The 25,095-nt window shown below is 49.9% G+C and overlaps 3 protein-coding genes across 3 annotated transcripts in view; 2 read left to right on the top strand and 1 right to left on the bottom strand.

The window, feature by feature from the left end:
- The window catches only part of SHANK1 (SH3 and multiple ankyrin repeat domains 1), a 43,884-nt gene extending 40,639 nt beyond the window's left edge, over positions 1–3,245 (bottom strand). The window contains exons 1-2 of the mRNA XM_072968551.1: positions 2,859–3,245; positions 28–325 (exon numbers count right to left, since the gene is read on the bottom strand). Of these exons, the coding sequence (XP_072824652.1) occupies positions 28–282 (255 nt within the window). The 5' untranslated portion in view covers positions 283–325; positions 2,859–3,245. The remainder of the gene's footprint in view (positions 1–27; positions 326–2,858) is intronic.
- Positions 3,246–6,734: 3,489 nt separating this feature from the next.
- CLEC11A (C-type lectin domain containing 11A) lies at positions 6,735–9,091 on the top strand. Its single transcript, XM_031681554.2, has 4 exons — positions 6,735–7,068; positions 7,322–7,511; positions 7,816–8,007; positions 8,416–9,091. The coding sequence occupies exons 1-4, from the start codon at positions 6,922–6,924 to the stop codon at positions 8,859–8,861; spliced, it is 975 nt and encodes a 324-aa protein (XP_031537414.2). The 5' UTR covers positions 6,735–6,921; the 3' UTR covers positions 8,862–9,091.
- An 11,667-nt stretch (positions 9,092–20,758) lies between these two features.
- Positions 20,759–24,516, top strand: GPR32 (G protein-coupled receptor 32). The gene is given in 3 exon segments (XM_072966383.1): positions 20,759–20,802; positions 22,920–23,530; positions 23,533–24,516. Coding segments are annotated over 3 exon segments (1,077 nt in total). The 3' UTR covers positions 23,955–24,516.
- The last annotated feature ends 579 nt before the right edge of the window (positions 24,517–25,095 follow it).

Here is a 25,095-nt window from a genome sequence, read left to right as displayed (position 1 = left end):
CCCGCCGGCCAGCGGGCAGTCGCTCACCGTCTGGTGCAGGTCCGGGATGCCAATCCTAAAGACCATCATGCTGAAGTGGGCGTCGTCCGGGACAGACATGGAGCGGCCCTGGAGGCCTCGGATTGAGGCCAGGCTACCAGGTGCCCCGCTGCCCCGGCCCCGGGTCCCCCGGGGGCCTCTCCCTGGCCCGTCTGGGGAGCTGTCGGACTCTGAGCCCCCCTCGGGACACTCGCTGGCACTGTGGCGTTCCTCGTCCTCGCTTGTCGCGGGGCTGTGGGTCATCGTGGGGCCACGGGGCGACGGGGCACGGCAGCATCACAGGCGGCTGCGGCGGGGGGGTGGGTGGCAAGGGTGGCTGTCAGTCTAGCAGCCCAGACCCCTTGGAGGCCACAGGCACATTTGGTGGACCAGTGGTCAGGGGCAGCCACCCCACACTGCCTGAGGTAGGCAGGAAGGAAGCTGGACACACCCCCCAGACACTCCTCCTGCTGCCAAGCTCTCTGGCGGTGTACACACCTCCCCAGCCCTGCCATGCCGCCAGCACGCGTCTCCTTCCCTGCCCTTGGCCCTGCTCGCAGCCCCCCGCCCCTCCTGCGCCCCACTTTGCCGCTGACCCAGCGTGGTGATGTCCCAGAAACCGCAGAATCACCGCGGGAGCTACTGGCCCACTTTGCCAGGCCACAGATAATGCAGCTAAAATTAGCTGAGGACAGACAGGTGGACGACCCACCGGCACCCTGCCCTCCTGGCCCCAGCCTGGCCCCTCACCTGAGGCCCTCCCATCTTCCTCCTGGATAGCTGGTGTGGGGTGGGGGAAGGCTGACATGTAGTAAGGGGGAGAGGGAGGTGTCTTGAGCTAAGGGTTGGCAGGAGCAGGAGGCCATGTGGTGCCGGTAGAGCTGGTGGCGCTGGTGACTTCACTGAAGTGTGGCTGAGTGCTGCTGGGGAACCAGGGGGACAGGGGCACTGGGATGAGGGTGTCATGGGGCAGAGTACCATGCATGGGGTGTCCTGGGGGAAACCACACAATGCGGCCTAGGCGAGTTACTGAGGGGCATCTTGAGAGGGTGTGTCGGTGGCTGGGTAGTCTGGCCCCTGGAAGGCTGTCTAGGTGACAGCAGAGTGGTGGCCTGGGTTGCTGTGGGGTGGCTGCAGATGAGCTGCGGGTTGTGTTTGAGGCTCAGTGCTGCTGGGTGGGTGGATTGGAATTGCCTGGTACTGGGGCCCCACTGTGAGGGAGACTAGGGGGGCTGGGAGGGAGGCTAAGAAGTGGGGTGAGGGTCTGGGGGACTGGGGTGGGAAGTCCTCTCCAGATCCCCACAATTCTTCATCTGTGAGTGGCCTTACAAGTATGGTCCCAAATGGGGTCCTCTTTCCTCATTTTCTCCCCCACTCCCACCCCAGCACCGGAAACCAGAATGTCTAGTCTGGTCCCTCCCCCCCACACCAGGCCCAGCTCCTGCACGTTGCCATGGAGATGGGAAACAGTGGAGGGTACTGCTGACTTTGGGGGAGTGGGGACGGGCTGGGGGTTGGGGGAGGGAAGACAAAATGTGTGCGAGGTGGGGAGAAGAGTTCCAACAGCTGTGGGCGAGCCAGCATCTAACCAGGGGTCAGCCAGCCCCTCCCCCAAGCACGGCCACAGCTGGCCACAGCTTCGAAGCCCCCTCCTCCTCTAGGTTCCCAGCAGAGCTGCCCCCACTTTGCCCTTGCGGAGACCCAGGCCGCCTCCTACCCTTGGACTCCACATCCCACCTCCGGACCTAGGGCCCGCAGCCACTCCCCCTCGGCTGACCCTGGCTGACCACCCAGCCTCAACCGGGCACTGATGGGGTAGCCGGAGGCCTGAAAGCAAAGCTAGCCGGGTCTGCCCGCGCGTGCGGCCGCCCCTCAACCCCCAGGACCAGCCCCGGCCCCTCCTCCTCAGGCCCCAAGGGAGGGAGCGGGCACACTCCGCCGGGGCGGCATGAATCAAACGCTCCGCGGCTAAGAATAGCTGGCACGCAGCTGGTACTGAGACGGGCTGAGGAATCGGCGAGGGGGGGGGGGCGGGAGAAGGGGAGAGAGGGGGTGCCCTGGGAGGCTGCGGGGGGACGAGGGGCGGCTGGCGTGGCCGAGAGCCGGCCCGGGAGAATGAATGGAGGCGGGGAAAGGCGGGGAGAGGCGGGGAGAGGGAGCCGGGGCTGGGGCCGAGAAACTGGTGGGGGAGAGCCCGGGTCCGGGAGAGGGGGCGGGGGCACCCGAGAGCAGGACTCGGGGGCGGGAGCCGAGGGGGCGCGCCGGCCGCTGGAGAAGGAAGAGGGGACAGGGTGGGGGTGGGGGGAGCTTGTGAAGAGGGTGGGAGGGGATTGGAGGATCCTGGAAGGAGAAGCAGGAGCTACAGGGGGTCGAAGGGGGCGGAGGAGGCCGAGGTCCAGACCCCTGTTGGAGAGGATGGGCTTCAGGAAGACCTGGGGAAGGGGCCTAGAGGGGTGGGGCCGCAGGAGGGGGTCAAGGGGCCCAGGTGGGCAGGGATGGGCGAGGCGGGGGAGTGGCCGGGCAGGGCCAGGAGGCGGGTACAACGACCGAGCCCTTGGCTCAGGAGCGCGGGGAGGCGGGTTCGGGCAGGGGGCTCTGCCGGCGGGGAATGGGGGGCGCATCTTCCCATCAAGTCTGCGATCTGGGACGGGGCACCGGGGACCCGGGCGTAACCCAATTTGGCGTCGCCCGGGGCAACGCTCCCCTCCTCACCCCCACCCCCCACCGCACACCCGGGCCGGGAGCCCGGCGCTCGGCCAAGGACGTCCGGGGCGCCCCCGCCCCCTCTCGCGGCCCCGGCCCCGCAGTTCCCCCAAACCCCCGGTTTTCGGCCCCCTTACCTGCCTGGCGGGGCTGCTGAGTCCCGGTCGGCGGCGCCCGCGGCCCCTCCCCCCTCCCCCCACCCCCCACCCCCCCGGAGACGGGGGACCCTCAGGCCATGCCCCACCGCCCCGGAGGGCGAGCGGGCCCGGGGAGGGGGCGGGCGGGGGCCGGGGGGGCGGGCGGGCGGGGGGGCCGAGGACCTCACCCCCCCCGCGGGCCGGGCCTGGCCATCCGCAGAGCGCCCCCCCTTCCGCCTCGGCCGCCGCGCCCCTCCGAGCTAGCCCGCCCCCGGCTCGGTCCGGCCGGCTCCGGGCGCCGCGTCTCCGCCTGCTCTTCCTCCTCCTCTTCCTCAGGCCGCCGCCGCCGCCGCCCGCTCCGCGCCTCCTCTGCTTGCCTTCTCGCTCTCTCGCTCTTGCTGTCTCTCCCTCACCCTGTCTCTCTCTCTCTCTCTCCCTCCCTTTCTCCCTCCCTCCCCTCCCTCCGCCCTCTCCCCTCCCTCCAGGAGCCGGCGGAGGAGACATCGCCCCTCCCCGCGCCCCCAAACCTCGCCCATCCCCCACCCCGCCGCCGCCGGCTCCGCCCCCTCCCCCTGCCCTTCCCCACCACCACTCCTCTCCTCCACCAGATCCCCGAACCTGACTCCACCCCTGCTGCCCCTGTACCCCGAGGATGGAGCCCCGCCCCCCTAAGGGTATCTCTCCACACACCCCCAGGACCTGCGCTTCCCAGAGCGCCCCTACCCCCTCGACACACAGCAGGGCGCAATATATATTTGTTGCTAGACTCGACACCCCTAAATTGGATTGTGAGAGCTATAGATTCCTGTCTCCCCCAACACACACACACACACACACACACACACACACACACACACACACTCCTTCCCCCAAAGCACAGGTGCACAGAGTCGATAGCTCGCCCTGCACCTGCAGACCTCCCCACACATACATTTTCTCCACGCGTGCACGACCCGACCACCTGAGTGTACATTACCACAAACACACCCAGCTACAACATGTACATATCACACCCGTGCGCCAGAGCATGCACACGGCACACGCGTTTACCCACCCCACACACAGCAGGCAGGCAGCCGGGTGTGCCTGCTTCGAATTCCAGCTCACACGCCACCCTGAAACGGAGACACAAAACTGTAGGGAGATGTGTGCTTCCGTCTCCATCATACTCACCCACCTCACCACCCATCGCACAGGTGTGCACACGCCCATTTAGAGGCACGACACTGCGCCATCGCTCCCCTCTGTGCTAATTATTGCTGACATTTTTTCAGTACTTCCTCCATGCCAGGCTCTGTTCTGGATTTACTCATCAACTTCTGACACCAGTCCTCTGGGCTGGGGAATTTCACTATCCCCATTTACCAGGGGTGGGGGGGTGGGGGGGGAACCCAGACACAGAGAGATGAAGTAACTTGCCCAAGGTCACTCAGCTAGGAAGAGGTGGTGGCCAGGATCACGACAGCCTGGTTCAAAGTCTTCAGACTGCCGTTGTTCAGTACTGGCCACTCCATAGTTGCATATCCCCCTTCCTCACACACGGATATGCCCAAGCATCACAGCAGCGGGTGCAGGGGACACACCCACGGAGACAGGGCAGATCCCATAGGGCAGTGATGAGAATATCCCTTCTCCCAGCTCCAGCAGCTCCTCCAGGGCCACCGGCTGGAGCTCAGGCACCTGCAGAGGGCAGTTCCAAGCAGCCTCTGGATGTTCCTTCAGCTGTGGGCTCCGGGGTACCACATATGAGCTGACGCAGGTGCCAGCCCAGCCCCGGGAGCCCAGGTGCTGAGCAGCTGGGCCTGGGGAGAGAACAGCTGCCCATGTTGGCGCCAGCAGCCAGAGGGGGTGGGTACCCTTCTACAAGTTACAAAGCCCTTCCCGGGCCTGTGCATTGTCTCCCAGCGAGGGGTCCCCAAGCCCATGACAGGCACCCAAGAGGCTTGGGCTCTGCGGGAGTGGGCAGCCTGTCCAAGGTCACACTGTCCTCTGCTTTCTTGGAAGACGGAAGGCTGGCTGCGTGGATTTCCAAGGCCCCTCCTGGGGCTCCCAACAGCTGAGGGCAGATGCCCTGCTTTTGCTTAGAGCCAGAAGCCTTGGCTGGCTGCCGCCACGCTGGTGACCTCCAGCAGGCTGTGCTATCCCCTCTCCGAGCCTCGGTTTCCTCCCTTGAAGAGTGGGCCCTGTGATCCCTGGCAGGTGAGCTCTGCCGGCATTGGCACAACCAGCCAGGCTGAGCTGGGGAAAGCCCTCCATGACTCACGGGTCTGGCATAGATTGGGCATGGCATGGCCTCCCACTTCCTTTCCCTCTACAGCCTCTCTCCCACTGCCCTCACCACTTCCACCCCAGCTGCCACCCCCCAGTGCTTCAGGGAACTCGGGTTGCCACTTAGATACAACCATCAAGCCTCTGGCTGAGCTGTTACCCTACTAGGAATGGGCTGCTTCGTTCCTGGCTGAATAGATGGATTGAGGACCTACTAAGTGCTTGGTTGGCCCTATTCTACCTCTGGGGATACAGCAGTGAACAGGGATGCCTGCTTTCATTGGAAGGAGACAGACACCCCCAAGTAAACAAACACACACGGCAATGCCGGTCTTGATTATATCAAAAATAAAATGGGGCTTTTGAATAAAGTCTCTTAGGGGAGGCCTCGCTGAGCTGAGACCTCAGTAATGAGAATGAGCTGGGGGAAGAGCCTTCTAGAAGGAGGAAAGGGCTATCGCAAAAGCTTGGAGGTGGAAAGCAGCTTAGCATGCAGGAAATAGCAAACAAGCCAGTGTGCCTGGAGCCCCGGTCAGGGTGGTGGGGGAGGTGAGGGTATTGGGGGTGATGAGCTTGCAGAGGTGTAGAGGGTCCCCCCTTCCCAGCTCCCCCCCAGCTGGGCAGGCCAGGCCTGTGCTGAGGACAGGGTTTGGCTTCACTCCCACGAATGATGGGAAGCTGGTGGGGGGAGCAGGGGAGTGGGGAGTGATGTGATCTGATTTACGGTTTGGAAGCACTGCTCTGGCTGCGGCAAGCTGCGTGGATTGGAGGGGCTCGGGAGGAAGGAGGGGGAGAGCAAGGAGGAGGCGACTGCAGTGGTCCAGGCAGGAGATGAGGCACCTCACTGAATGCTCACAGCTCTCTCTGCACATGCCCAGCATCTGTCTACTCCACTTCCTGGGAGAAAGCTTTCTCCACCCTACCCGCCACCCAGCCTCCCCTCATTCCCTCTACCTGAGACTCACCCTCTGAGACTGTCAATCTGAGAGTCTATGTGCAGTTGGAATCCTGTGTTGCCCCACCCTGGATCCAGCCTGCAGGAGTCTTTCAGGGAAGGCAAATGAATCCAAGAGCCAACTTCCAGGGCTGCACACAGAGCCACGCACATGTTCCTTTGCATATGTCCCCACAGACAGGCGCATACACTCACGTGCATCTGGGGCAAGGGCTTGGAGGGCAGGCAGGATGAGAGATCTAGGGGCAGGAGGAGCTCTAGAGCCTGAGATTGGTGGGCAAGACTCCTCCAGGAGGGTGTATGGGTGACGATGGCCATGTGGTAATAACAACTTAGCAAGACCTTGAGGTATCCCCTGTCCTGGGGAGTGGCCAGGGAAAAGAGAGGGGAGCAGGGCCAAGTCTCAACAACCTGAGAAGGTTCCTGGGCAGAGGCTGTGTCCCAGGATCCCTTGGGAAGTCAGCTCCATCCTTTTCCCAACCTTCAGAGCTTTTGGCTGTAGCAGAAGGGAAGAGCAGGACAGGACGGAAGCAAGCTCTGGAAAGTGGGAAGAGGAGGGTGTATGTGGAGACAAACCCAAGGCGGGATCCAAGCTTTGGAACGTTGGAGGTTTCCGGCCACAGAGGCAGGGCCTCGGGGGAGCCAAGAGAGGCGGGGAGAGACACACTCAGAAGAGCAGAGACCAACAGACCGAGACAGAAGTTGGGAGGAAAGGGACCAGAGAGAAGCTGGGAGAAGCAGGGAACAGGGGCCTAGTGATCTACACACACTTCAGTCCCCAGAGACACCCTCTCCTCAGAGACATCCTTCTGCAGCTTTGGGTGCTCCGAGCCCAGTCTGATGCAGGCAGCCTGGCTCCTTGGGGCCCTGGTGGTACCCCAGCTCTTGGGCTTCAGTCATGGGGCTCGAGGAGCCGAAAGGGAGTGGGAGGGGGGCTGGGGTGGCGCCCAGGAGGAGGAGCGGGAGAGGGAGGCCCTGATGCTGAAGGTGAGTTGGGGTGTGCTGGGGCTCTAGTGGGGGGTCTGAGGTGGGGGACTGTGGGCTTGGGAGGCGGGTATTCGAAGGTCAGGGAAATGGGCAAGGGGGAGTGATGGAATAGGCTCAGAGAATGAGGGTGATGGGTTCAGAGAAGGGGCTCAGGGCAGAGAGCCAGCTTACAGCTGGAAAGGGGTGGCTGGAGTGTCTGGGGAGTCAGACTGCTGCTGCCAGGCTGACCCTGACCACCTCTCCCCTGCCTCAGCATTTACAGGAAGCCCTGGGACTGCCTGCTGGGAGGAGGGACAAAAATCCCGAGGGAATCCCTGAAGGCAAAGGGGCTGGGGCGACAGAGAAGGACGGTCAGGGGGAGGAAGGCGAGGAGGAAGCAGTAACAACTCCCTACTCCAGCCCCAGCCCCTCTCCCACCCCTGAGGACACCGTCACTTATATCCGTGAGTAATCATTAGCCCCGCCCTGCCCCCAGGCCTCCGTGGTCACTTTCACAAAAATAAACCATCCTTTCACTGCCCCGGGATCTTTCAACTGCCCACCGCCCAGCTCGGAGTCCCCACACCCCCAGGAGCTCCGGGTCCCCTGCCTTGCCTCCCAAGAGCCCAGGGCCACTGTCCCCTACCTTCCAGGAATCCTAAGTAACCGACCCCCCCACCCCCAGCTCCTCCCTAGAAGCCCTAGGTCCTGGTCCCCCTGGCTCCGCCCCCAGGGTCCCGATCCAGCGTGCGCCCTGTCCATCCGCAGTGGGCCGCCTGGCCGGCCTGGACGCAGGCTTGCACCAGGTGCACGTCCGTCTGCACGCGTTGGACACCCGCGTGGCCGAGCTGACTCGGGGGCTGCGGCAGCTGCGGGAGGTGGCGAGCGACACCCGCGACGCCGTGCAAGCCCTGCAGGAGGCGCAGAGCCGCGCCGAGCGCGAGCATGGCCGCTTAGAGGGTGAGTCGTACCGCGCGGGGCGGGGAAAGAGGGACGATCCGGGTTAGGTGGGGGACTGGTCGAAGGAGGGGGCCGGGAAAGGTCTGAGGAGACGTGAGGACCCTGGGTGTCAGGGGCGACGGGGGTCTTGGAGATTTGGGTGTGTTGGCTGATGAGGAGGTTAGAGTAGCAGGATGGATGAATGCGGGGAACAGGCGGGCTGTGGAAGAGGCACGCTCCCCATAGTGCCGTGGAGCGAACCCTATTCTGGCCGCACCACGCCCCCTACAGTCCCGCCCCAACAGTCTAGCCCCGCCCCTGGCGGCCCAGACTCGGCCTCCTGGCTCCCGGCGGTTCTGACCCCGCCTCCTCCCCGCCCTCGAGGCCCTAACCCCGCCTCCGTTCCGCCCCGCCCCACCCCGCCCGCAGGCTGCCTGAAGGGGGTGCGACTCGGCCACAAGTGCTTCCTGCTCTCGCGTGACTTCGAGGCTCAGGCGGCGGCGCAGGCGCGGTGCGTGGCGCGGGGCGGGAGCCTGGCGCAGCCCGCAGACCGCCAGCAGATGGAAACTCTTACCCGGTACCTGCGCGCGGCGCTCGCACCCTACAACTGGCCTGTGTGGTTGGGTGTGCACGACCGACGCGCCGAGGGCCTCTACCTCTTTGAGAACGGCCAGCGTGTGTCCTTCTTCGCCTGGCACCGTGCACCCAGCCCCGAGCCCGGTGCAGGTCCCAGCGCCGCGCCGCACCCGCTCAGCCCCAACCAGCCCAACGGCGGCGCGCTCGAGAACTGCGTAGCGCAGGCCTCGGACGACGGCTCCTGGTGGGACCACGAATGCGAGCGGCGCCTCTACTACGTCTGCGAGTTCCCCTTTTAGCGGGGCCGGTCCGCCGCCTCTCCATTCCATCCCACCACCTGCCCTTTGACTGGGCCGTGCACCCTGCGAGGACGCCCTTCCCTCTCTGCCCGCGGATGGAAATGTCTTCCCCTTGGCTGGCCGATTCCTGGGGGGCTCCTGCGGGGTCAGGATCCCTTCCTTGCCAACCTTTTCTGGAAGCGGTGGGCACCAGAAGAGGTCTGGCGCCAATAAAGCCTTGTGCAATCTGACTTGAGTAGGCCGTGGAGGCACTTTTAGCGTATCTCTCTGCGGGGCAAGGCGGGAAGGGCAGGACGTTTCCCTTCGGATGCTTGCCCTGTCCCCTTTTTACAGGTATTATTTGAGCCCCAGATCAGAGTGATGGAGAACACATGTGCATATGTACACACAGTCATACACTCCTGCGCACAGGTGTCTGGAGTACACGGGTGCACACGCTGCTGATGCCTCCACCCACATCATGCCCCTCTCAGGGCCTCTGGGACCCAGGGTCTGTCAGTCATTGTTCCAGGCTTTGGCCTTGGTCCTGATCAAATAGATCTGTGAAGCACGATGGAGCTAAAGGTTCTGACAAGTCCTGCAGGAAAGACCCTGTTTAATGTTTTTTAGTGTATCTCAAACTTGTTTCACCAGATAGTGCCCTAACATGTGAAGTTAGGGATTGCCCTACTCCCTTCCCCTACCCCCAGGGTCAAGTGTTGAGACACAGGCAGAAGAACCTACCCAGCCTGGAAGCTTAGGTTCCCTCCCAATGATCCCTCTTCTACTCCCCTGCCTGTGAGGCCGTGAGCCAGTCCCTTCCTCACTTTGAGCCTCAGTTTCCTTATCTGAGCATGGACACAAACACCCCTACCTTGTGTGGCTCTTGGGATGTTCAGATGAGCCCAGGAAAGGCAGCATTTGGGAAATGGTGGGACATGAGCCACACACTACATTTCCTCCCGGGTCCCCAGCATCCCCTGGCACATGGGACTTCTTTGAATGAAGGAAGATGCCTGCGTGGGACCATGTTGGGAACCCTGAGATGAACTGGTTTTCTAACTGCTTCTCTACCTTCCTGGTGTACCCCAGGCCTCCATCAGTTGCCTCCCCTCGGCTCCCGCAGGGCTGGAGGCTTTCCTCCTCACACCTTCCATCACTCTTGGTGCTGTTTGGTCAGTGTTTGTCATACCAGCCAGGGACAGAGTTGTGGACACAGAGACGTCCAAAGTGGGGACTGAAGGGCATTTGCAAGGACTGTTTATGTATCAGATCAGCTCGCCTGTACACTACATTCTGGGCTGATTCCAAACTCAGGTCTGCATATGGGATCCCTGCCGCCTCTTCCAAGAAGCCCTTTCAGGCCTCTCAAGGGCCAGTGTTTGTCAATGCCACCTCCCTGTCTCTCTGTGGAGCACTTGCGGTTTGAGAGCTCAGAGCCACCGACCAGAGAAGGCCTCAGCAGGTGGTTGGGATCGATGAGTTAAGGGATCTTAGGAAAGTGGTGGAGGAAGGGTGCAAGGCCTGAGATGACCCAGCGAGAAGGAAAAGAATCTGCGGGGACTACAAATCCCAGGAGGCCGAGCGGTAGGCCCTCTACCGCCTGCCCAGAACCACATTTCCCAGCAGCCATTGGGCGCTTGATGCAGATCCTCTCGCAAGTCCCGCTCCCTCCTCCCATGTGAGAATCGCCTACATTTCCCAGCAAACTGGAGAACCACACCCTGTGCAATGAGGTCAGAGCTCGACAGTCTGCAGTCAGAGCTCAGACCCTTGCTTCCCACCCACCGGGCTTTGCCCCAAGGTACTTTGGGAAATGTAGTCCAGTAGGAAAAGTCGACTTGGAGAGTCCAACATTCCATTAGGCTTAGAGTGTAATCGGCGCACAGACCTTTCCGCGAGAGTTTTTCAAAATACGGGTGAATTTCCACAGGTGTTTCATAACTTTCTAAAAAGTGAAATCAATTCTTAGAAAATATTAGAAGGCCAAGAAAATGGAAAGAAATTGTTCTCAAATTTTGAGTGTCTTGAGTATGTACTGAATTACAATATAAAATCCAACATAAAAATTCTCCCTTTGCCTGCAAAAAGTTTGCTAAATACTAGCCCAAACTCACTTAGCCTCTTAAAAAAAAACTTTTTACTTGGAAAGAATTTCAAATTTACAGATAACCTGCAAAAATACAAATAATATCTTGTATTTTATATACTCTTTACCCAGATTTATTTGTTGTTAACAGCTCACTCCATTGCTTTAGCTTTATCATCATCGATCTATTGTCAACCTTAAAAATAAAATAGCCAGTTCTTTTACTAGCAAAATGGGTTTATTTGGGAATAGCAGAGGAATTGCAGTTCAGGACAAGAAAGCTATGGTGAACCACAGGCAAGTCCAAAGAAGAGAAGAACAAGTCAGCTTTTATTAGGTTTTAGGAGGAAACTGAGGGGGGTTGTTTTGAAGAAAAGTCCATTGGAGAAGAAGAATTGTAGGCTGTGGTGGTTTCTTATTGGCTGCAAGTGGTGGTTGGTGCCTTGTTGCTGGAGCAGGGAAGGATCTCCTTCCTTTTCTTATAACCAAGAGATAAAATTCCCATGTGAAAAATGTCCTCCCTTGTGCCAAAAGAAGAAAGTAACATTCTTATCATCATGGTTAAGAAGTTGAAGGGGAGTGGGTGTAGCTCAGTGGCAGAGTGCATGCTCAGCATGCATGAGGTCCTGGGTTCAGTCCTCAGTACCTCTATTAACAAATAAAACCTAATTACCTATCCCTGGAAAAAAATTAAATAAAAAATTTTAAAGCTAAAATAAAGGAAAAGAGATGGGAAAAATAGAGAAAAAAAGAGAAGGAAGAGAGAAATTTCTCTCTTAAGGGGAAAAAAAAGAAGTTGATACAGAGAGGATTTTGTACAAAGAATTCTATATGAACAGGCTTTGTTAAAATAATTTTTATCTTCCTTCTTCCTTCCGGTTACGCGGGCTGCAATGTGTGGTATGGGCATGAGAACTTTCCCTTTAGGGCTTCCTGAGTTGGTTTTAGATAAGGTTTTCCTTTGTTTTCACTCTATCTACCTATCTATATATCTAGCCATCCATCCAACCATCCATCCATCCAGCCAGCCATCCTTCACCCACCCTTCCATCCTAATCCAATCACCAGGGACAAATCAAAGTCAGTTTTACTGACCTACTGCAATGGAAGGGACCACATCTCAAAGGAGGAGCTGCGACTTAGCTATAAGACTTAGGGGAGGAGAGGAATTTGAGTGAAATTTAAGTGACATGTTCAGAGCAAATGAGGGATTTGTATAATTGAGTCAACATCAGGTCTGGACTTCAAAGTGGACTCAGGGTCCTGTTTCCTTGGAAACTACAAAGTGAAGATAAATGTGGCATGTTTTGTCTAAAAACTCTATCTAAAGCTCTGTTATCAGGGCTGGAAATTGAGGCTTCTTGTCTGTGTCACAATGACTTAGGTCTTCCAGGCAAGCTACTTTATTCTTATAGATACACTTTCAAATAGTTTCCAAAGTTTCCAAAAGCCTGTGATTTTAGAGAACTAAGTTTTTGAGTGAGCAAGATAGCCCTAGTTCCTCACAAAGTGGGTTGTTAAGATATTACAGCTGCAGTGTGTCCCCGGGAGAGATGTCTCCCGTTAGTGCTGCAGCTGGCTTTATCTGTGTCCCTAGATGGATGGCGGGGCAGAGTTTTACAGTCCTAGCTGGTTTTCATTTCTCAATATAGACATATATTTTCTGAAACATTTAAGGATTCATTACATCATGGCCCTTTACCCCTAAACACTTCAGTGTGTATTTCTTAAGAATAGAGACATTCTCTTACATAACCCCTGTAATCAACCTCAGTAAATGTAACATTTACATAATACTTTGTCAGATTGACCCAAATGCTGTCCTTCATAGCACGTTCCCCCTCCTGGTCAGGGTCCAGCCTGGGGTCAAGTATTCCCTTTTGTTGTCACATCTCTTGAACCTGGAACACTTTTGTATTTATGATATTGACATCTTGGAAGAACAGCTCCCCCTTACTTACTTATTTTTTAAAATTTTAATTTTTTTACAGTGTTCCTTTTAAAAACATTAAAAAATTTTTATTTATTTATGTTTAATTTGGGGGGAGGTAATTAGGTTTGTTTGTTTGTTTATTTGTTTGTTTGTTTTTAGAGGAGGTACTGGTGATTGAGCCCAGCACCTTGCGCATGCTAAGCATGTGCTCTAGCACTTGAACTATATCCTCTCAACCTCTCCCTTTTTTAAGAAATAGAAATTCTTCACTTGAGTTGCCCTGATGTTTCCTTAAGGTGATTCAATTTGGGTTATACGTTCTCCATCAGAATATATGAGGTGAGGTGTGTCCTTCGTTTTTAAGGATCAATTAAAAGAAGGGTGCGAAGCATGGGATGGCTAATTTTGTTTTAAGTTACTTTTCCGTGGTCAGTGGTTTGCCTTGAACCTGACTCCTTACTTGCTTCCTCAGGTTTTCCCCATGCTGGTCCCCTGTTCTTCATTCATTCATTTGAACAGCCTCTCCTCTGCTCCAGCCCCAAGCCACCACCTCCTTCTAAAATGCTAGCCTCCTCATTTCCAGGAGTTAAAGGCTTCTTTTCAAAGGACAGGTGGTTTGTGTGAGCAGATGGCATTGTGAGCTTGGGTTCTGGAAATTCATGTAGGAAGGCAAGTAATCTTCCCCCTCAACCTCTCTTTCCACCGATTCCAAACACAACTGGACTTCGGTTTCTGATCCTGAGCAGTGACAGCTTTTGGCAGACTTGTGGGCAGGAAGCCACAGCTAGGGTGGAGTTCGGGGGACAGAGGTGGCAGGAAGTGGAACCCTAGCTCTGCCTTACAAACAATCTCTTTGGCAATTTGTGATAGCTGATACATGTGAAATAACAGAGAGGTGAATACTGAATAATGAGGACCACTCATTAACCCACCACTGTATCTAAGAATAAGACATTTTTGTTAAGTCATCCTCTCCTTATCCCATTTGTTTCCCCCCAACCTGTAACGACTAACCTGAGTTGTGTTTATCCTGCACTTGATACTCAGGATTAATCACTTGAGCACATATGTGTATCCCTACACAGCATATGATTTAGTTTTGCTTGTTTTTGAGCTTTATAGCAATGATATCTGTATCAGTGTGCTAGAAATGCCAAAACAACTTACCCAAATTCCCGCTTCTTATAAGGCCACCAATCAGCTTGAATTAGGGCCAACCCTAACAGTCTCATTTTAACTTAATCACCTATTTAAAGGCCCCCCCTTCCAAATACAGTCACATTCTAAGATTAGAAAAAGAAGCAACACTCCCTAACTTATTTTAGAAGGTTACTATGATGTTAATACAAAAACGTCAAGAGCAGCATAAACTAGGAATATCTATTTCCATTTCTCACGTGAATAAAAAAAATCCTAAATAAAATATTACCATCTTCATGAGTTTTTGGCCATATATCTATATCTATATCTATATCTTTTTTGGAAAATGCCTATTCAGATCTGCTGCCTACTTTTTAAAAATTGGGTCTTGTTACTGAGTTGTAAGAATTCTTTATATATTCTATTTTTTTTAATTGTTGCATTGGGACTTACCATACACATTTTAATTGATCAGGTTTAGATTTATAATAGTTTAATTTCAGTGAGATATAGAATCATTACTCCTATATAGCCCTATTCCCTTTTCTCTCTTTCTGTGGAATTTTTTTAATGCACATTAATGTTACAAATCCAACAATATGTTGTTATCATTAATACTTTACCATCTGTAGTCATTTCCTCAGCCCAATATAGCTTTCCTCCCACCCACCTCCTTTGTGTTGTTACAAGCAAATGTATTACATTTCTATATGTTATAGGCCCAACAATACATTGTGTACATATTATTTTATACAACTGTTTTTAAAATCAGTTAAGAGACCACAGGAGACAAACTATGCATTTATACTGTCTTTTATAATTACACAATTACTTTTACTAGTTTGTTTTTTTTTTCCTGTGGATTTATGTTACCATCCGGAATTCCTTTGCTTTCATCCTGAAGAATTTCCTTTACTATTTCTTATCAGGCTGGTCTACCAGCAACCAATTCTCTCAGTGTTGTCTACCTGAGAATGTCTTTATTTTGCCTTCACTTTTGAAAGATATCTTTGCTGGTTAATGGTTTCATTCTCTGGGCACTTTGAAGGTGCTGTATGCCTGCCTTCTGGCCTTCATCATTTTTGCTGAGAAATTAGCTGTTAATTTTATTGGGGTTTCTTTTTATATGTAACACTTTTTTTTTTCTCTTCCTACTTTTAGTATTGTCTCCTTTTCTTTGATTTTGTACTAGGATATATCTGATAGTAGGTCTCTTTACATGGGTCTTTTTTGAGTTCATTGAGCTTGTGATGTGTAGATTGGTGTAATATATATGGGAAATTTTCAGCCATTATTTATTCAAAAGCTTTTTTCTATTCCTTTCTCTCTCTTCTCCTTCTGGTACTCCTATTATGCATATGTTGGGCTGTATAATGGTGTCAATAGTAGCACCAGTTGTTACTGCATCTGCTAGAGACCTTCTACATTTGGGTTCAATATTTAAAACACAGAATGGTTAGGAGAACAGAATTGCCTATTCATCATGTCAATTCTTTCAGTTTTCTTGGGTTTTAAAATACTTAAAGTATAGAAGGGTGCAAGTGAATTTGGGGGTTCTTGGTTCCGTGTCATGGTTGGGGTGTCGGTTACACAATGTATGCATTGGTCAAAACCCCAGAACTACATCTAACAGTGTGAATTGTACTGTATTCAAATAATGCCTTAATTTAAAAAATACTTAAAGTAGATTTTTTTCTCCTTTTTTCTTGTATGAAGGATATAGATTTGACAACCTTAAATTTAAAAGCTCTGTGTATAAAAAACAACTCACACTGAAATTAAAAGAGTAGGAATAGACTTGAAAAAACACTGTGCCTTGTGACAGAAATAGCATTAATAATCTTATCATATAAAGTGACAGGAAAGGGAACACAGCAGTTGGATTCCAGGAGGCAAGTGGGCAAAATACATGAAGAGACAGTTTTCCCCAAAGAAGGATTATAATGAGTAACAAACCATTTCAGGAAGACATGTCATCACACAAGAAATCAAATCCATTCCAGCAAGTCAACAACCAGGGGAAATTTTTTAACTGGAAGACCCAGAGCTGGTAGGTGAGACCTGCCCTGTTGTATGTCCTCACAGCTTTCTGGAAAACAAAGTAAGATCTTTTCTTCTTTGGAGGCCACTTCTAGGAATCCAAAGAAATAATCCTAAACATGGAAGAAAGCTTCATCCTCAAAAGTGTTATTTGCAGCACTATTTATAATAGCAAAACACGTGGTGGAGGGGGAGAGGTGCAGAGAAGAACTTAAATTTCTTCTGAGATGGAATTTGAGTGAGCATGTGACAATCACTGCATGAGATATTATAATTTTTAAAGGATTAAAGAATACATAGCAGTGGGGGAAATACTTACATCTAGAAATCAATTATGGAAAACAAAACTACACACTTGAATATATTATTTAGGATTTCAGCATTGCAAGAAGCAATCCCCAAATCCAGGCAGAGGGTAGCCTGGTGAGAATAATTATCCTCTTACCAGCTGCTTGCAGTGTTCCCCTTAGAAAAAGAAACTGGCTTTGATAAAGGAGAACATCAAAAATCTACCGTATTTGATCTATTCTAAGAAGCACACTGTCTCATATCTTGACCCCTCTGAAAACAGGAGGCATCTTCCAATGGCTGGCACTGCACGATTGCTCCTGGCAAGGCACGAACTCCTGCAGATAACTGTGGGGCACTCTGAGCCCCTGGGAACCAACTGGGTGTGCGTGGGGGGATCAGTGGTGAATAAGTCATGTTTGGAAATGCCCTGGAAATAGAAACCAGTAATAGGCCAGTGCCCGTAATTGCAAAGCTGCTTCAAGGGCCCAGTAGCGATGTTTTTTTAGTTTTCCCCTGTCGTCTTTAAAGAAGCACTGCCTTACCCAATCCAGACCTGCATCTAAGTTGGCAAACCATGGTCCACTGCCTGCTTTTTTTTTTTTTTTGTACAGCCCGTGTGCTAAGAGTGGTTTTTACATTTTTTAACTGATTAAACAAAGTCAAAAGAATAGTGTTCATGACACATGAAAATCATACGAAATTGAAAATTGAGTGTCCATCAATAAAGTTATATTGGCACGTGGCCACGCCCAGCCATTCCCCTATTATCTGTGGATAACAGATTTCCACAATGCAGGGCTGAGTACTTTTCATGCAATTCCAATAGCCCACAAAGCCAACATTATTTACTCTGGCACTTTACAGAAAGTTTGTCTACCCCTAATCTAGGTGGCATGGAGGATGGTGTGTATAGAAATATATGAATACTAATGATCTGAGTGACCCAGAAGAGTTGAGTGCCCTCGAAAAATGTTATTTAGGAGACAGTTGGAAATATGAAAACTCACAGAATTAATTTTTATACGTGTTAAGGAATTGTTAACTTTTTAAGGTGCAACGATGCTATTGTACATTTTCAAAGGAGCTTTCTTTGAGGGCCATAAATTGAAATTTTTGCAATAAAAATGATATATCTGGAATTTGCCTCCAAATAAACTGGTTTGGGGAGAATGAGCAGGAAGACAGATGAAACAAGATCATTGAAGTTAAATGAGGGGTATGTGTGGCGGTCACTACACTATTTTGACTAGTTTTACATGTGTCTGAAATTTTTCAGACAACAAAAAATCCTTGATCAGGAAGAAACTTTACAAATGCTCTATTTCTCTTATATTTCCCTTTTTGTGTCTACACAAAATTTATCCAGAAGAGATCTTTCAATAAATATAAAGTAAAATTCTCAATGATAAAAAGCACTGTGTTGTATTTTATAGGCTGTGTCTTTTCTTTCTTTGTGGTGCCTATAAAAATAGTATGTCTTAGAGTCCGTGAAATGCAGAAGGTGAAATACTCCATGAAATTCTGTGGAAGAAATACTCATGCTAATCATGAGAGCTGACAAGTTTTGAGCACCTACTTTGTGCCAGGCACTCTTCTAGTGCTTTGCATGTATTAATTAATTTCATTGTCATGACAGCCCTGGGAAACACGGGGTTGAGGGGAAGGGGAGACAAGACTGAGGGCTCTGCATGCCAGAGGCTTATTAGGATCAGAGTCCCATGTCCATCTCCCACAAACTCTCTTTGCAATTAATTCTCCAGGTCCTCTGTGACATGTGTCTGCAGCGACCACAAGTTCACGGGCGCCAGCATCATCTGCAGGGAAAGAAAATTGTTCAATATTGAGCCTGGACAGGCAGAACTTAATTCAGAGCTTAGTATGTTTGGATTGCTATGACAAAATACCATAGGCTAGGGGTTTATAAACAGTAGAAATATGTTTCTTACTATTCCAGAGGCTGGGAAGTCTAAGATCAAGGCACTGGCAGATTTCAATATCTGGTGAAAACTGCTTCCTATTTGCCATCTTCTTGCTGTGTCCTCACATGGTGAAAGGAGCCGGGGGCTCTCTGGAGTCTCTATTATAAGGGCACTAATCTCATTCATGAGGGTTCTACCCTCATGACTTAATCACCTTTCAAAGGCCCTTTTTCAAAAGCCTCCTAATGCCATCATCTTGGAGGTTAGAATTTCAACATATGACTTTTAAGGAGGATGCATTCAGTCCATTGCAAGCCTCAAAGTGGAAACAACCCAAACATCCACTGAGAGGAGAATGGATAAGTACATTGCTATGTCCATACAATGGAGTACTACTCAGCAATGAAAAGGGAAGAGCTTCCTGAAACACACAATATGGATGAATCTCAAAAACATTGTGCTGAGCAAAAGAAACCAGACATAAAGATATAAGCATTCCCAGATAAAATACAGGATTTCCAGCTAAATTTGAATTTTAGATCAACAACAATTTTTTCAGTATAAATATGTCCCAAGAAATCCTTAAAAAATACGTTGTTTACTTGAAATTCTAATGTACTAAGGCATCCTGTATTTTCTTTTTTTTTTTTGAAATTCTTTTTTTGGGAGCACTTTTTTCCTTTTTTGGTGGGGTAGGTAATTAGATTTATTTACTTAGTTAGTAAATGGAGGTACTGGGAATTGAACCCAGGAACTCATTCATGCTAAGCACGTACTCAACCACTGAACTATACCCTTCCCACCAAATCCTGTATTTTCATGTGCTAAATCTAGAAACCTTAAAAGGAGTACATAATTGTCTGATTTTATTTATATGAAACCTAAAAAAGAAAAGGGAAACTAACCTATAGTATCAGAAGGCAGATCAATGACCAGTTGGGGCTTGAGGCAACTTTGAGGAATAAAAATGTTGTAGATCTCAATTACAGTGATGGTTACATGGATGTACACTTTTAGAAGAAACCAAATGAGTGTACACTAAAAATGGGAAATTTTTATTATATGTAAATTAAATCTCAATGGAATTGATTTCTTAAGCTATTGGACCTTCCCAAAGCTGGCTTCTTTGCTTTCTTTTGCATAGGTGAAAACATTTCAAGCTTCATATTCTATTTTCTAGGAGTCCCTCTGGTATATTCCTTCCCTATATTTGTATTTTGAGCCTTATAATAGGTCTGCTGTTTTCTCTTAGTTTCAACTAAGGCAATTTGAGTGCTTGGTTTAGGAAATTCTAGCCATTCCAAATGCTGGCAAAAGAAATCTCAACAAGATAAAAAGGAGAAAAGGCTCTGTCATCCCAGACACGTATGGAAAAGTAGGTGTGATCCCCAGGACCTTTGCACATGCCACTTCTACTCTCTGGAACACTCCTCCCTCCCTCTTTGCCTGGTGAACCCCTATTATTCTTCAGATCTCACCCTGAGTGTCACTTCCTCCACAAACCTCTGGCCCTGACACCATTTCCTTTGTTGAAACCCTCATCAAAGTATCTTCTTTTTCTTCAGAACCCGTAGCCCCACTTGTAAATAAATACATTTTTTTTTTGTCAGTGTGTCTGTTTCATGTCTGTCTCTCCCAGTGCTCAAAGTTTCCTGTAGGCAGGCAGGGCCTGAGTCTGTGTGTGTTTACCCTCCTCTCTCAAACATCCAGCCCAGTGCCTGGGACACAGCCAGTCCTTGACACATGGTTAATGAAGGTTGAACGAAAGGGGCTGTTTTCCATGTATACTGTCAGCCATGGCTGTCAAACAAACAATCCCAAATTTTAGAGGCTTAAAACCACCACCGTGTGTTTTGCTTGTGATTATATGGGTAGTTCTGATGCTTGGGCTGGCTTTGTCACATATTCCTTACTGACCCTGGACATCTGGGGACATCCCCGTAGAACTTGGAATTCTGTGGACCACCAACCCCCAACACATACATACATAACATACATTGGGAAAACTGGTGGAGAAGACACATTTTGGGGGGGGCTCATAAAAAGGAAAAACCCTATCCACCATTACAGCCACCATCATTTCTGAAGAAAAGGACAATTGGAGCTCCCCAAAGTAAGGAAGTGTAGATTGAGTTCCCTTCCTGAGATGGGGCAGTGGGGTGGGATACAAGAAAGTACAAGTGAGAAGAATGGGAATGATGCAGTGAAACAGTCTCTGGAGCCCCTCTCCTCTTTAGTGGCCCCCAAGCTCCCAGCCCCAAGGGCTTATCAAGATCCACATCTAATGACGCTTCCTGGGCTCTGATATTGATCTCTGGGGTCATCATGCCTCTTGCTCGAGACTCTTTCCTGTGCCTTATCTGCTCCAAAACTCATTGACCGTCTTCCTGTCACATGCCCCCAACCCCAACACAGGCTCAAGGCTAGCGACTACCCAAGACAGACGACAGAGACAGACAGAGCTCCCTTGGCCTGAACCTCGCCCTTGGACACAGGAAATGGTGACATGGGACTGGGATTTGGAGGAAGGGGCCTTCGGGAGCTCAGAGGGTGGGGGCTTGGAAGCAAGGATAGTTGAGGTGCGGCCAGGGTGTGCGAGGAGGAGGTGACAAAAGAGATGAAAAGTTCTGAAACACCTCCTCCAGGTGAAGAACTTTCTCATGCCTCTGATGTCTGCTCCACCAGGGAAGAGCTCTTTGACTATTTTCGTCACTGCTGCATCCCCAGTGCTTAGAGTGTATGGCATACACTATGGATTCAATGCATACTTTTAGGCTAAATGACTGAATCCATCCTCTGGGGACAAGGGAGAGATTTTCCTCCTTAGCCAATCATTTATCAATTATTTATTGAGTGCTTACTATGTGCTAGGGTCTAATGAACAAGCTATGTACAGGCCTCGCCTCTATGGAACTCAGAGTCTTGGTCAGACTCTTGATCAGAGAGTCTAACGAAGTTGGGTCTAATTGCTACCCCTTACAATCTTGTAGTATATGAGAAGCTTCTACCAGAGGGTCTGCTTCAGTCAAGATGGTCAGGGAAGGCTTTTGGGGAGGAAGGGAAAATTTTGCTGACATCTCAAGAATGAGCAAAATTAAAAGGCAGAGGGAAAGGAAGGGTGTTCCAGATAGAACAGCAGGTGCAAAGGCCAAGAGGTAGAAGGGAACACAGTTTTAGCAAGGGAGACAAGAGCAGGGATTATGATGTGCTTGGGTATAATTTTCTTTTATTCATTTTGCTTGGAATTTATTGAAATTCTTGAATCTGTAAGTTAATGCCTTGCACCAAATTTGGTAAATTACCAGCCATTATTTCTGCAGATACATTTCTCTCCCACTTTCTTTTCCTCTCCTTCTGAACTGAGTGATATTAATTTACAGGTCTCTGAGGTTCTATTCATTTTTCTTTAATATTTTTTCTCTCTGTTCTTTAGGTTGGATAATTTCTATTGCTCTATCTTCTAGTTCACTGGTTTCATTTTGAATTTTTTGTGAAGTCCAGCCAGTGAAATTTTCATTTCAATTGTAGTTTTCAGCTCTAGAATTTTAATTTGACTCTTTTTTCATAATATCTCTTTCCTACTAAGATTCCCCAACTGTTCACTAATTATGCATATCTTTCCCTTTAAGTCTTTGAACATATTTGTATTAGGTGCTTTAATGTCTTTGTGTATTGCAATGTCCCATGTTATCTTGAATTTGTTTTCCATTGATTCCTTTCTTTGTTGAATGTATGGCTCATGCTTTCCTGTTACTTCACATGTATAGTGGTTTTTAATTGGATACTGGCCATTATGCATGATATATTGTAGAGACTCTGCACTGTGTTATGTTCTTCTGAAGAGTGATTCCTTGTTCTAGCAGGCAGTTAAGTTGGCTGGACTCAAACTCCAAACTCTAATCCCTGTGGTGGGAAACAGCTGAAATCTCTGCTCAGTTACTTCAAATTCCAACTGTTTCTCTTCACCAGGCATCCTGCGATCTCCTCTGAACATAAATAATTTAGTCAGTTAAGGATTTGGATGGATTTCATATGCAGATTTTGGAGTTAACCTTCCCTGGGGCTCCCCTTCCTTCCACAATTCCCTCCCTTCTCACTGTCTTTCTGATTGATCTGCCATAACTCTGTCCTCTCACACCTCAAGCCAGTGAGGATGCAGCAACTGCAAAACGCTCACACACAAAAGATGCAAACTCACAAATGTGACTTCATGCAGTTCCCCCATCGAGGTAGATTCTCCTTCAGTTTATGCTTGATTTTGATCACTCTCCAATGTCTTCAAACTGTGGATTGACTTTTAACATTTTGTCCAGATTTTATAATTTATCTGCCAGACTATTTGTCTGACAAAGCTACTCCAACTTAACCAAAAGTCAGAGGCCCCTCCTTATTTTTCCCCTCAGCACTTTTAATCTTCTAAAGTAGTATATCATGGTTTTATTTATTATATGTATTGTGTTTCCCATCTGATGTTGCCCATTAGGATGTAAGTTCTAGGAGAGTCTGTTTTGTTACATGACTCACTTCTGGGACAGAGAGCAATATCAGAGTGACATAATAAGCATTCAATAAAAATATATTAAATGAAGGGGTGTCAGAGGGAGCCCTGGGCTCTGAAAAGCAGTGAATGGTAACATAGCACTAACATATGGTCCTTCCTATTCTAGAAAGATGAATTCTACCTCTGCTTCCAAATGCCATCCTGAGGAGGTGGGGTGCCTCCGCCAGCTGACCATGGCCATTATGTCTGTGTCCTTTGTGGTTGGTATAGTGGTCAACGGGCTGGTGCTCTGGATGACAGTTTTCCGACTGGCCTGCACTGTCACTACCATGTGGTTCTTTAACCTGGCCCTTGACAACTTCTTTCTCACTGTCCCTGCCCATCGCATACACACCATAGCCAGTGGCCAGTGGTTCCTCAGCAAATTGGCCTGCAAGCTCTACATGGCCTTCTTGACCTTCAACTTCTTTACCAGTGTCTGCCTCCTGGTCCTCATCTCTGTGGACCATTGCATCTCTGTCATCTACCCTGTCTGGTCATGAAACCACCACACCGTACAGTGGGCAACCTGGCTGGCTGTTGGCATGTGGCCCCTGGCTACTATTGCTTCTTCTCCGTACTTGAAATTCCAGACAACTGGAACACTGAAAGAATGTTTCTACTGCTACTTCAAGTTCGACATAGACAATAAGGGGGAGGAGAACTCCCAGGATTGGAAGCCAGTAGTTTGGGGGAGGCAAGTGACTAAGACTGTCATTCGCTTCCTGCTGGGTTTCTTGTACCCTTGGCGATCATTGGTACCTGTGCTCACCTCATCTGCACCAGGCTCCGGCGGGAGGGCTGGGTCCATGTTAGCCGACCAAAGAGGTTGCTGCTGGTGTTGGTGAGTGCCTTTTTCATCTCCTGGTTCCCATTTAACATGGTGCGCTTGGTCCAATTGTTAGAGCAAAAGGAATCCGACCCCAGGATGCTGCTTATCGTCTGGGCTATATTCTCCCTGGGTTGTTTCAACAGCAGCCTCAACACTTTCCTCTATGTCTTTGTTGGCAGAGATTTCCAAGAAAAAATTTTCCAGTCTTTGCCTTTTGCTCTGGCCAGAGCATTTGGTGAGGATGGGTTTCTCAGTCAGCCTGTCCCTGAGTTGAAGCCTTCGGGAGATAATGGAAACCTTCAGGTAAAACCTGGAAACCCTCCTGCTTAGTTTGCAGCCCTTTCCCTAGGCTGACTTCCAAGAATCTATCAAATCCTGCCTCTTCTTTCAGGAAGTCTTCCTGGAGATCTCTTATCTAAATCTCTCCATTAAAGACATCTAGTATTTCCCCAGTATCCATTCTAACCCTTCCTTTATGGTAAGACTCCTAATTTGTTTTAAACTATGCACATGGTTAGCCAGAGAAACATTTTCCTTTGCCCCTTGCAACTAGGTAAGGCCATGTGACTGGTTTCTGGCCAATAGGTTGTGAGTAAAATTAATCACTGTAACTTCCTTGAAGTACCCTTAATGGAAAGGTGCCTGCCCTCCATTCCTCCATTTCCCCCTTTTCATTGTCTAGAATGCTGATGTATCAGTTAGCTTTGCAGTGTAACAAACATCTCCAAACTTACAGGATTAAAATCATAACCTTTTATGATTTCTTTGGGTCATCAATTTGGTCTGGGCTCAGCTGAGCAATTTTTTGTTTTGGCTGAGTTTCCTCAGGCATTGTAGTCAGCTATGGGTGAGCTAAGTAATTTTGTCTCTGAGAGGAGTGGCTGACCGTCAGCTAGGATGATGAAACAGATAGAACTATGGCTCTCATTGTCCTGCAGGCTAACTGGGGCTTCTTCACATGGTGGCTGCAGAAGGTTCCAAGAGGAAGGGGGGGAGCATAAGATCTACACTTGGCACTTTGTACAATGTGACAAATTTCAAGGGTGGGGAAATAGATTCCACCTCCCAAGGGGAAAATCTGCAAAGTGACATCACAAAGGAGCATAGATACAGGAAGGTGTGCAGAACTGGGGCCATTTTTGCAACCTGCCACAGCATTTGCAGTGGTGAACCATATGGAAAGTGACTGTGTCCCCTTACCAGCCCTGGAATGCTTACATCCATGCTGTGAAGAGAGAGACTTTGACTTCTAGTTCACTGAAGTGACTGTTATTTTGTGTCTCTGTTATAGCAGCTGAATCTATACCTTAACTATTATGCTGCCAACCTTTGGAACTTGTGTGAGCAACGTAATAAATTTCCTTATTGTTGAAGCCGTTTGGAATCAGGTTTTCTGTTACTTGAAACCCATAGCAGCCCTACTGATGTGTATAATAAATACTCTTTTCCAGGAACAGAAATCCAAGTGGTC

Source organism: Vicugna pacos, chromosome 9, assembly GCF_048564905.1.
Source record: "Vicugna pacos chromosome 9, VicPac4, whole genome shotgun sequence".
In the NCBI taxonomy this organism is placed as follows: domain Eukaryota; kingdom Metazoa; phylum Chordata; class Mammalia; order Artiodactyla; family Camelidae; genus Vicugna; species Vicugna pacos.
This window is presented reverse-complemented; position numbering and strand designations above follow the sequence as displayed.

Coding starts and splice junctions, on each gene's coding strand:
- CLEC11A (XM_031681554.2), top strand. CDS start 6,922: ATGCAGGCAGCCTGGCTCCTTGGGGCCCTGGTGGTACCCCAGCTCTTG. Junction 7,069..7,321: donor GGGAGGCCCTGATGCTGAAG/GTGAGTTGGGGT, acceptor CCCCTGCCTCAG/CATTTACAGGAAGCCCTGGG. Junction 8,008..8,415: donor CGAGCATGGCCGCTTAGAGG/GTGAGTCGTACC, acceptor CCCCGCCCGCAG/GCTGCCTGAAGGGGGTGCGA.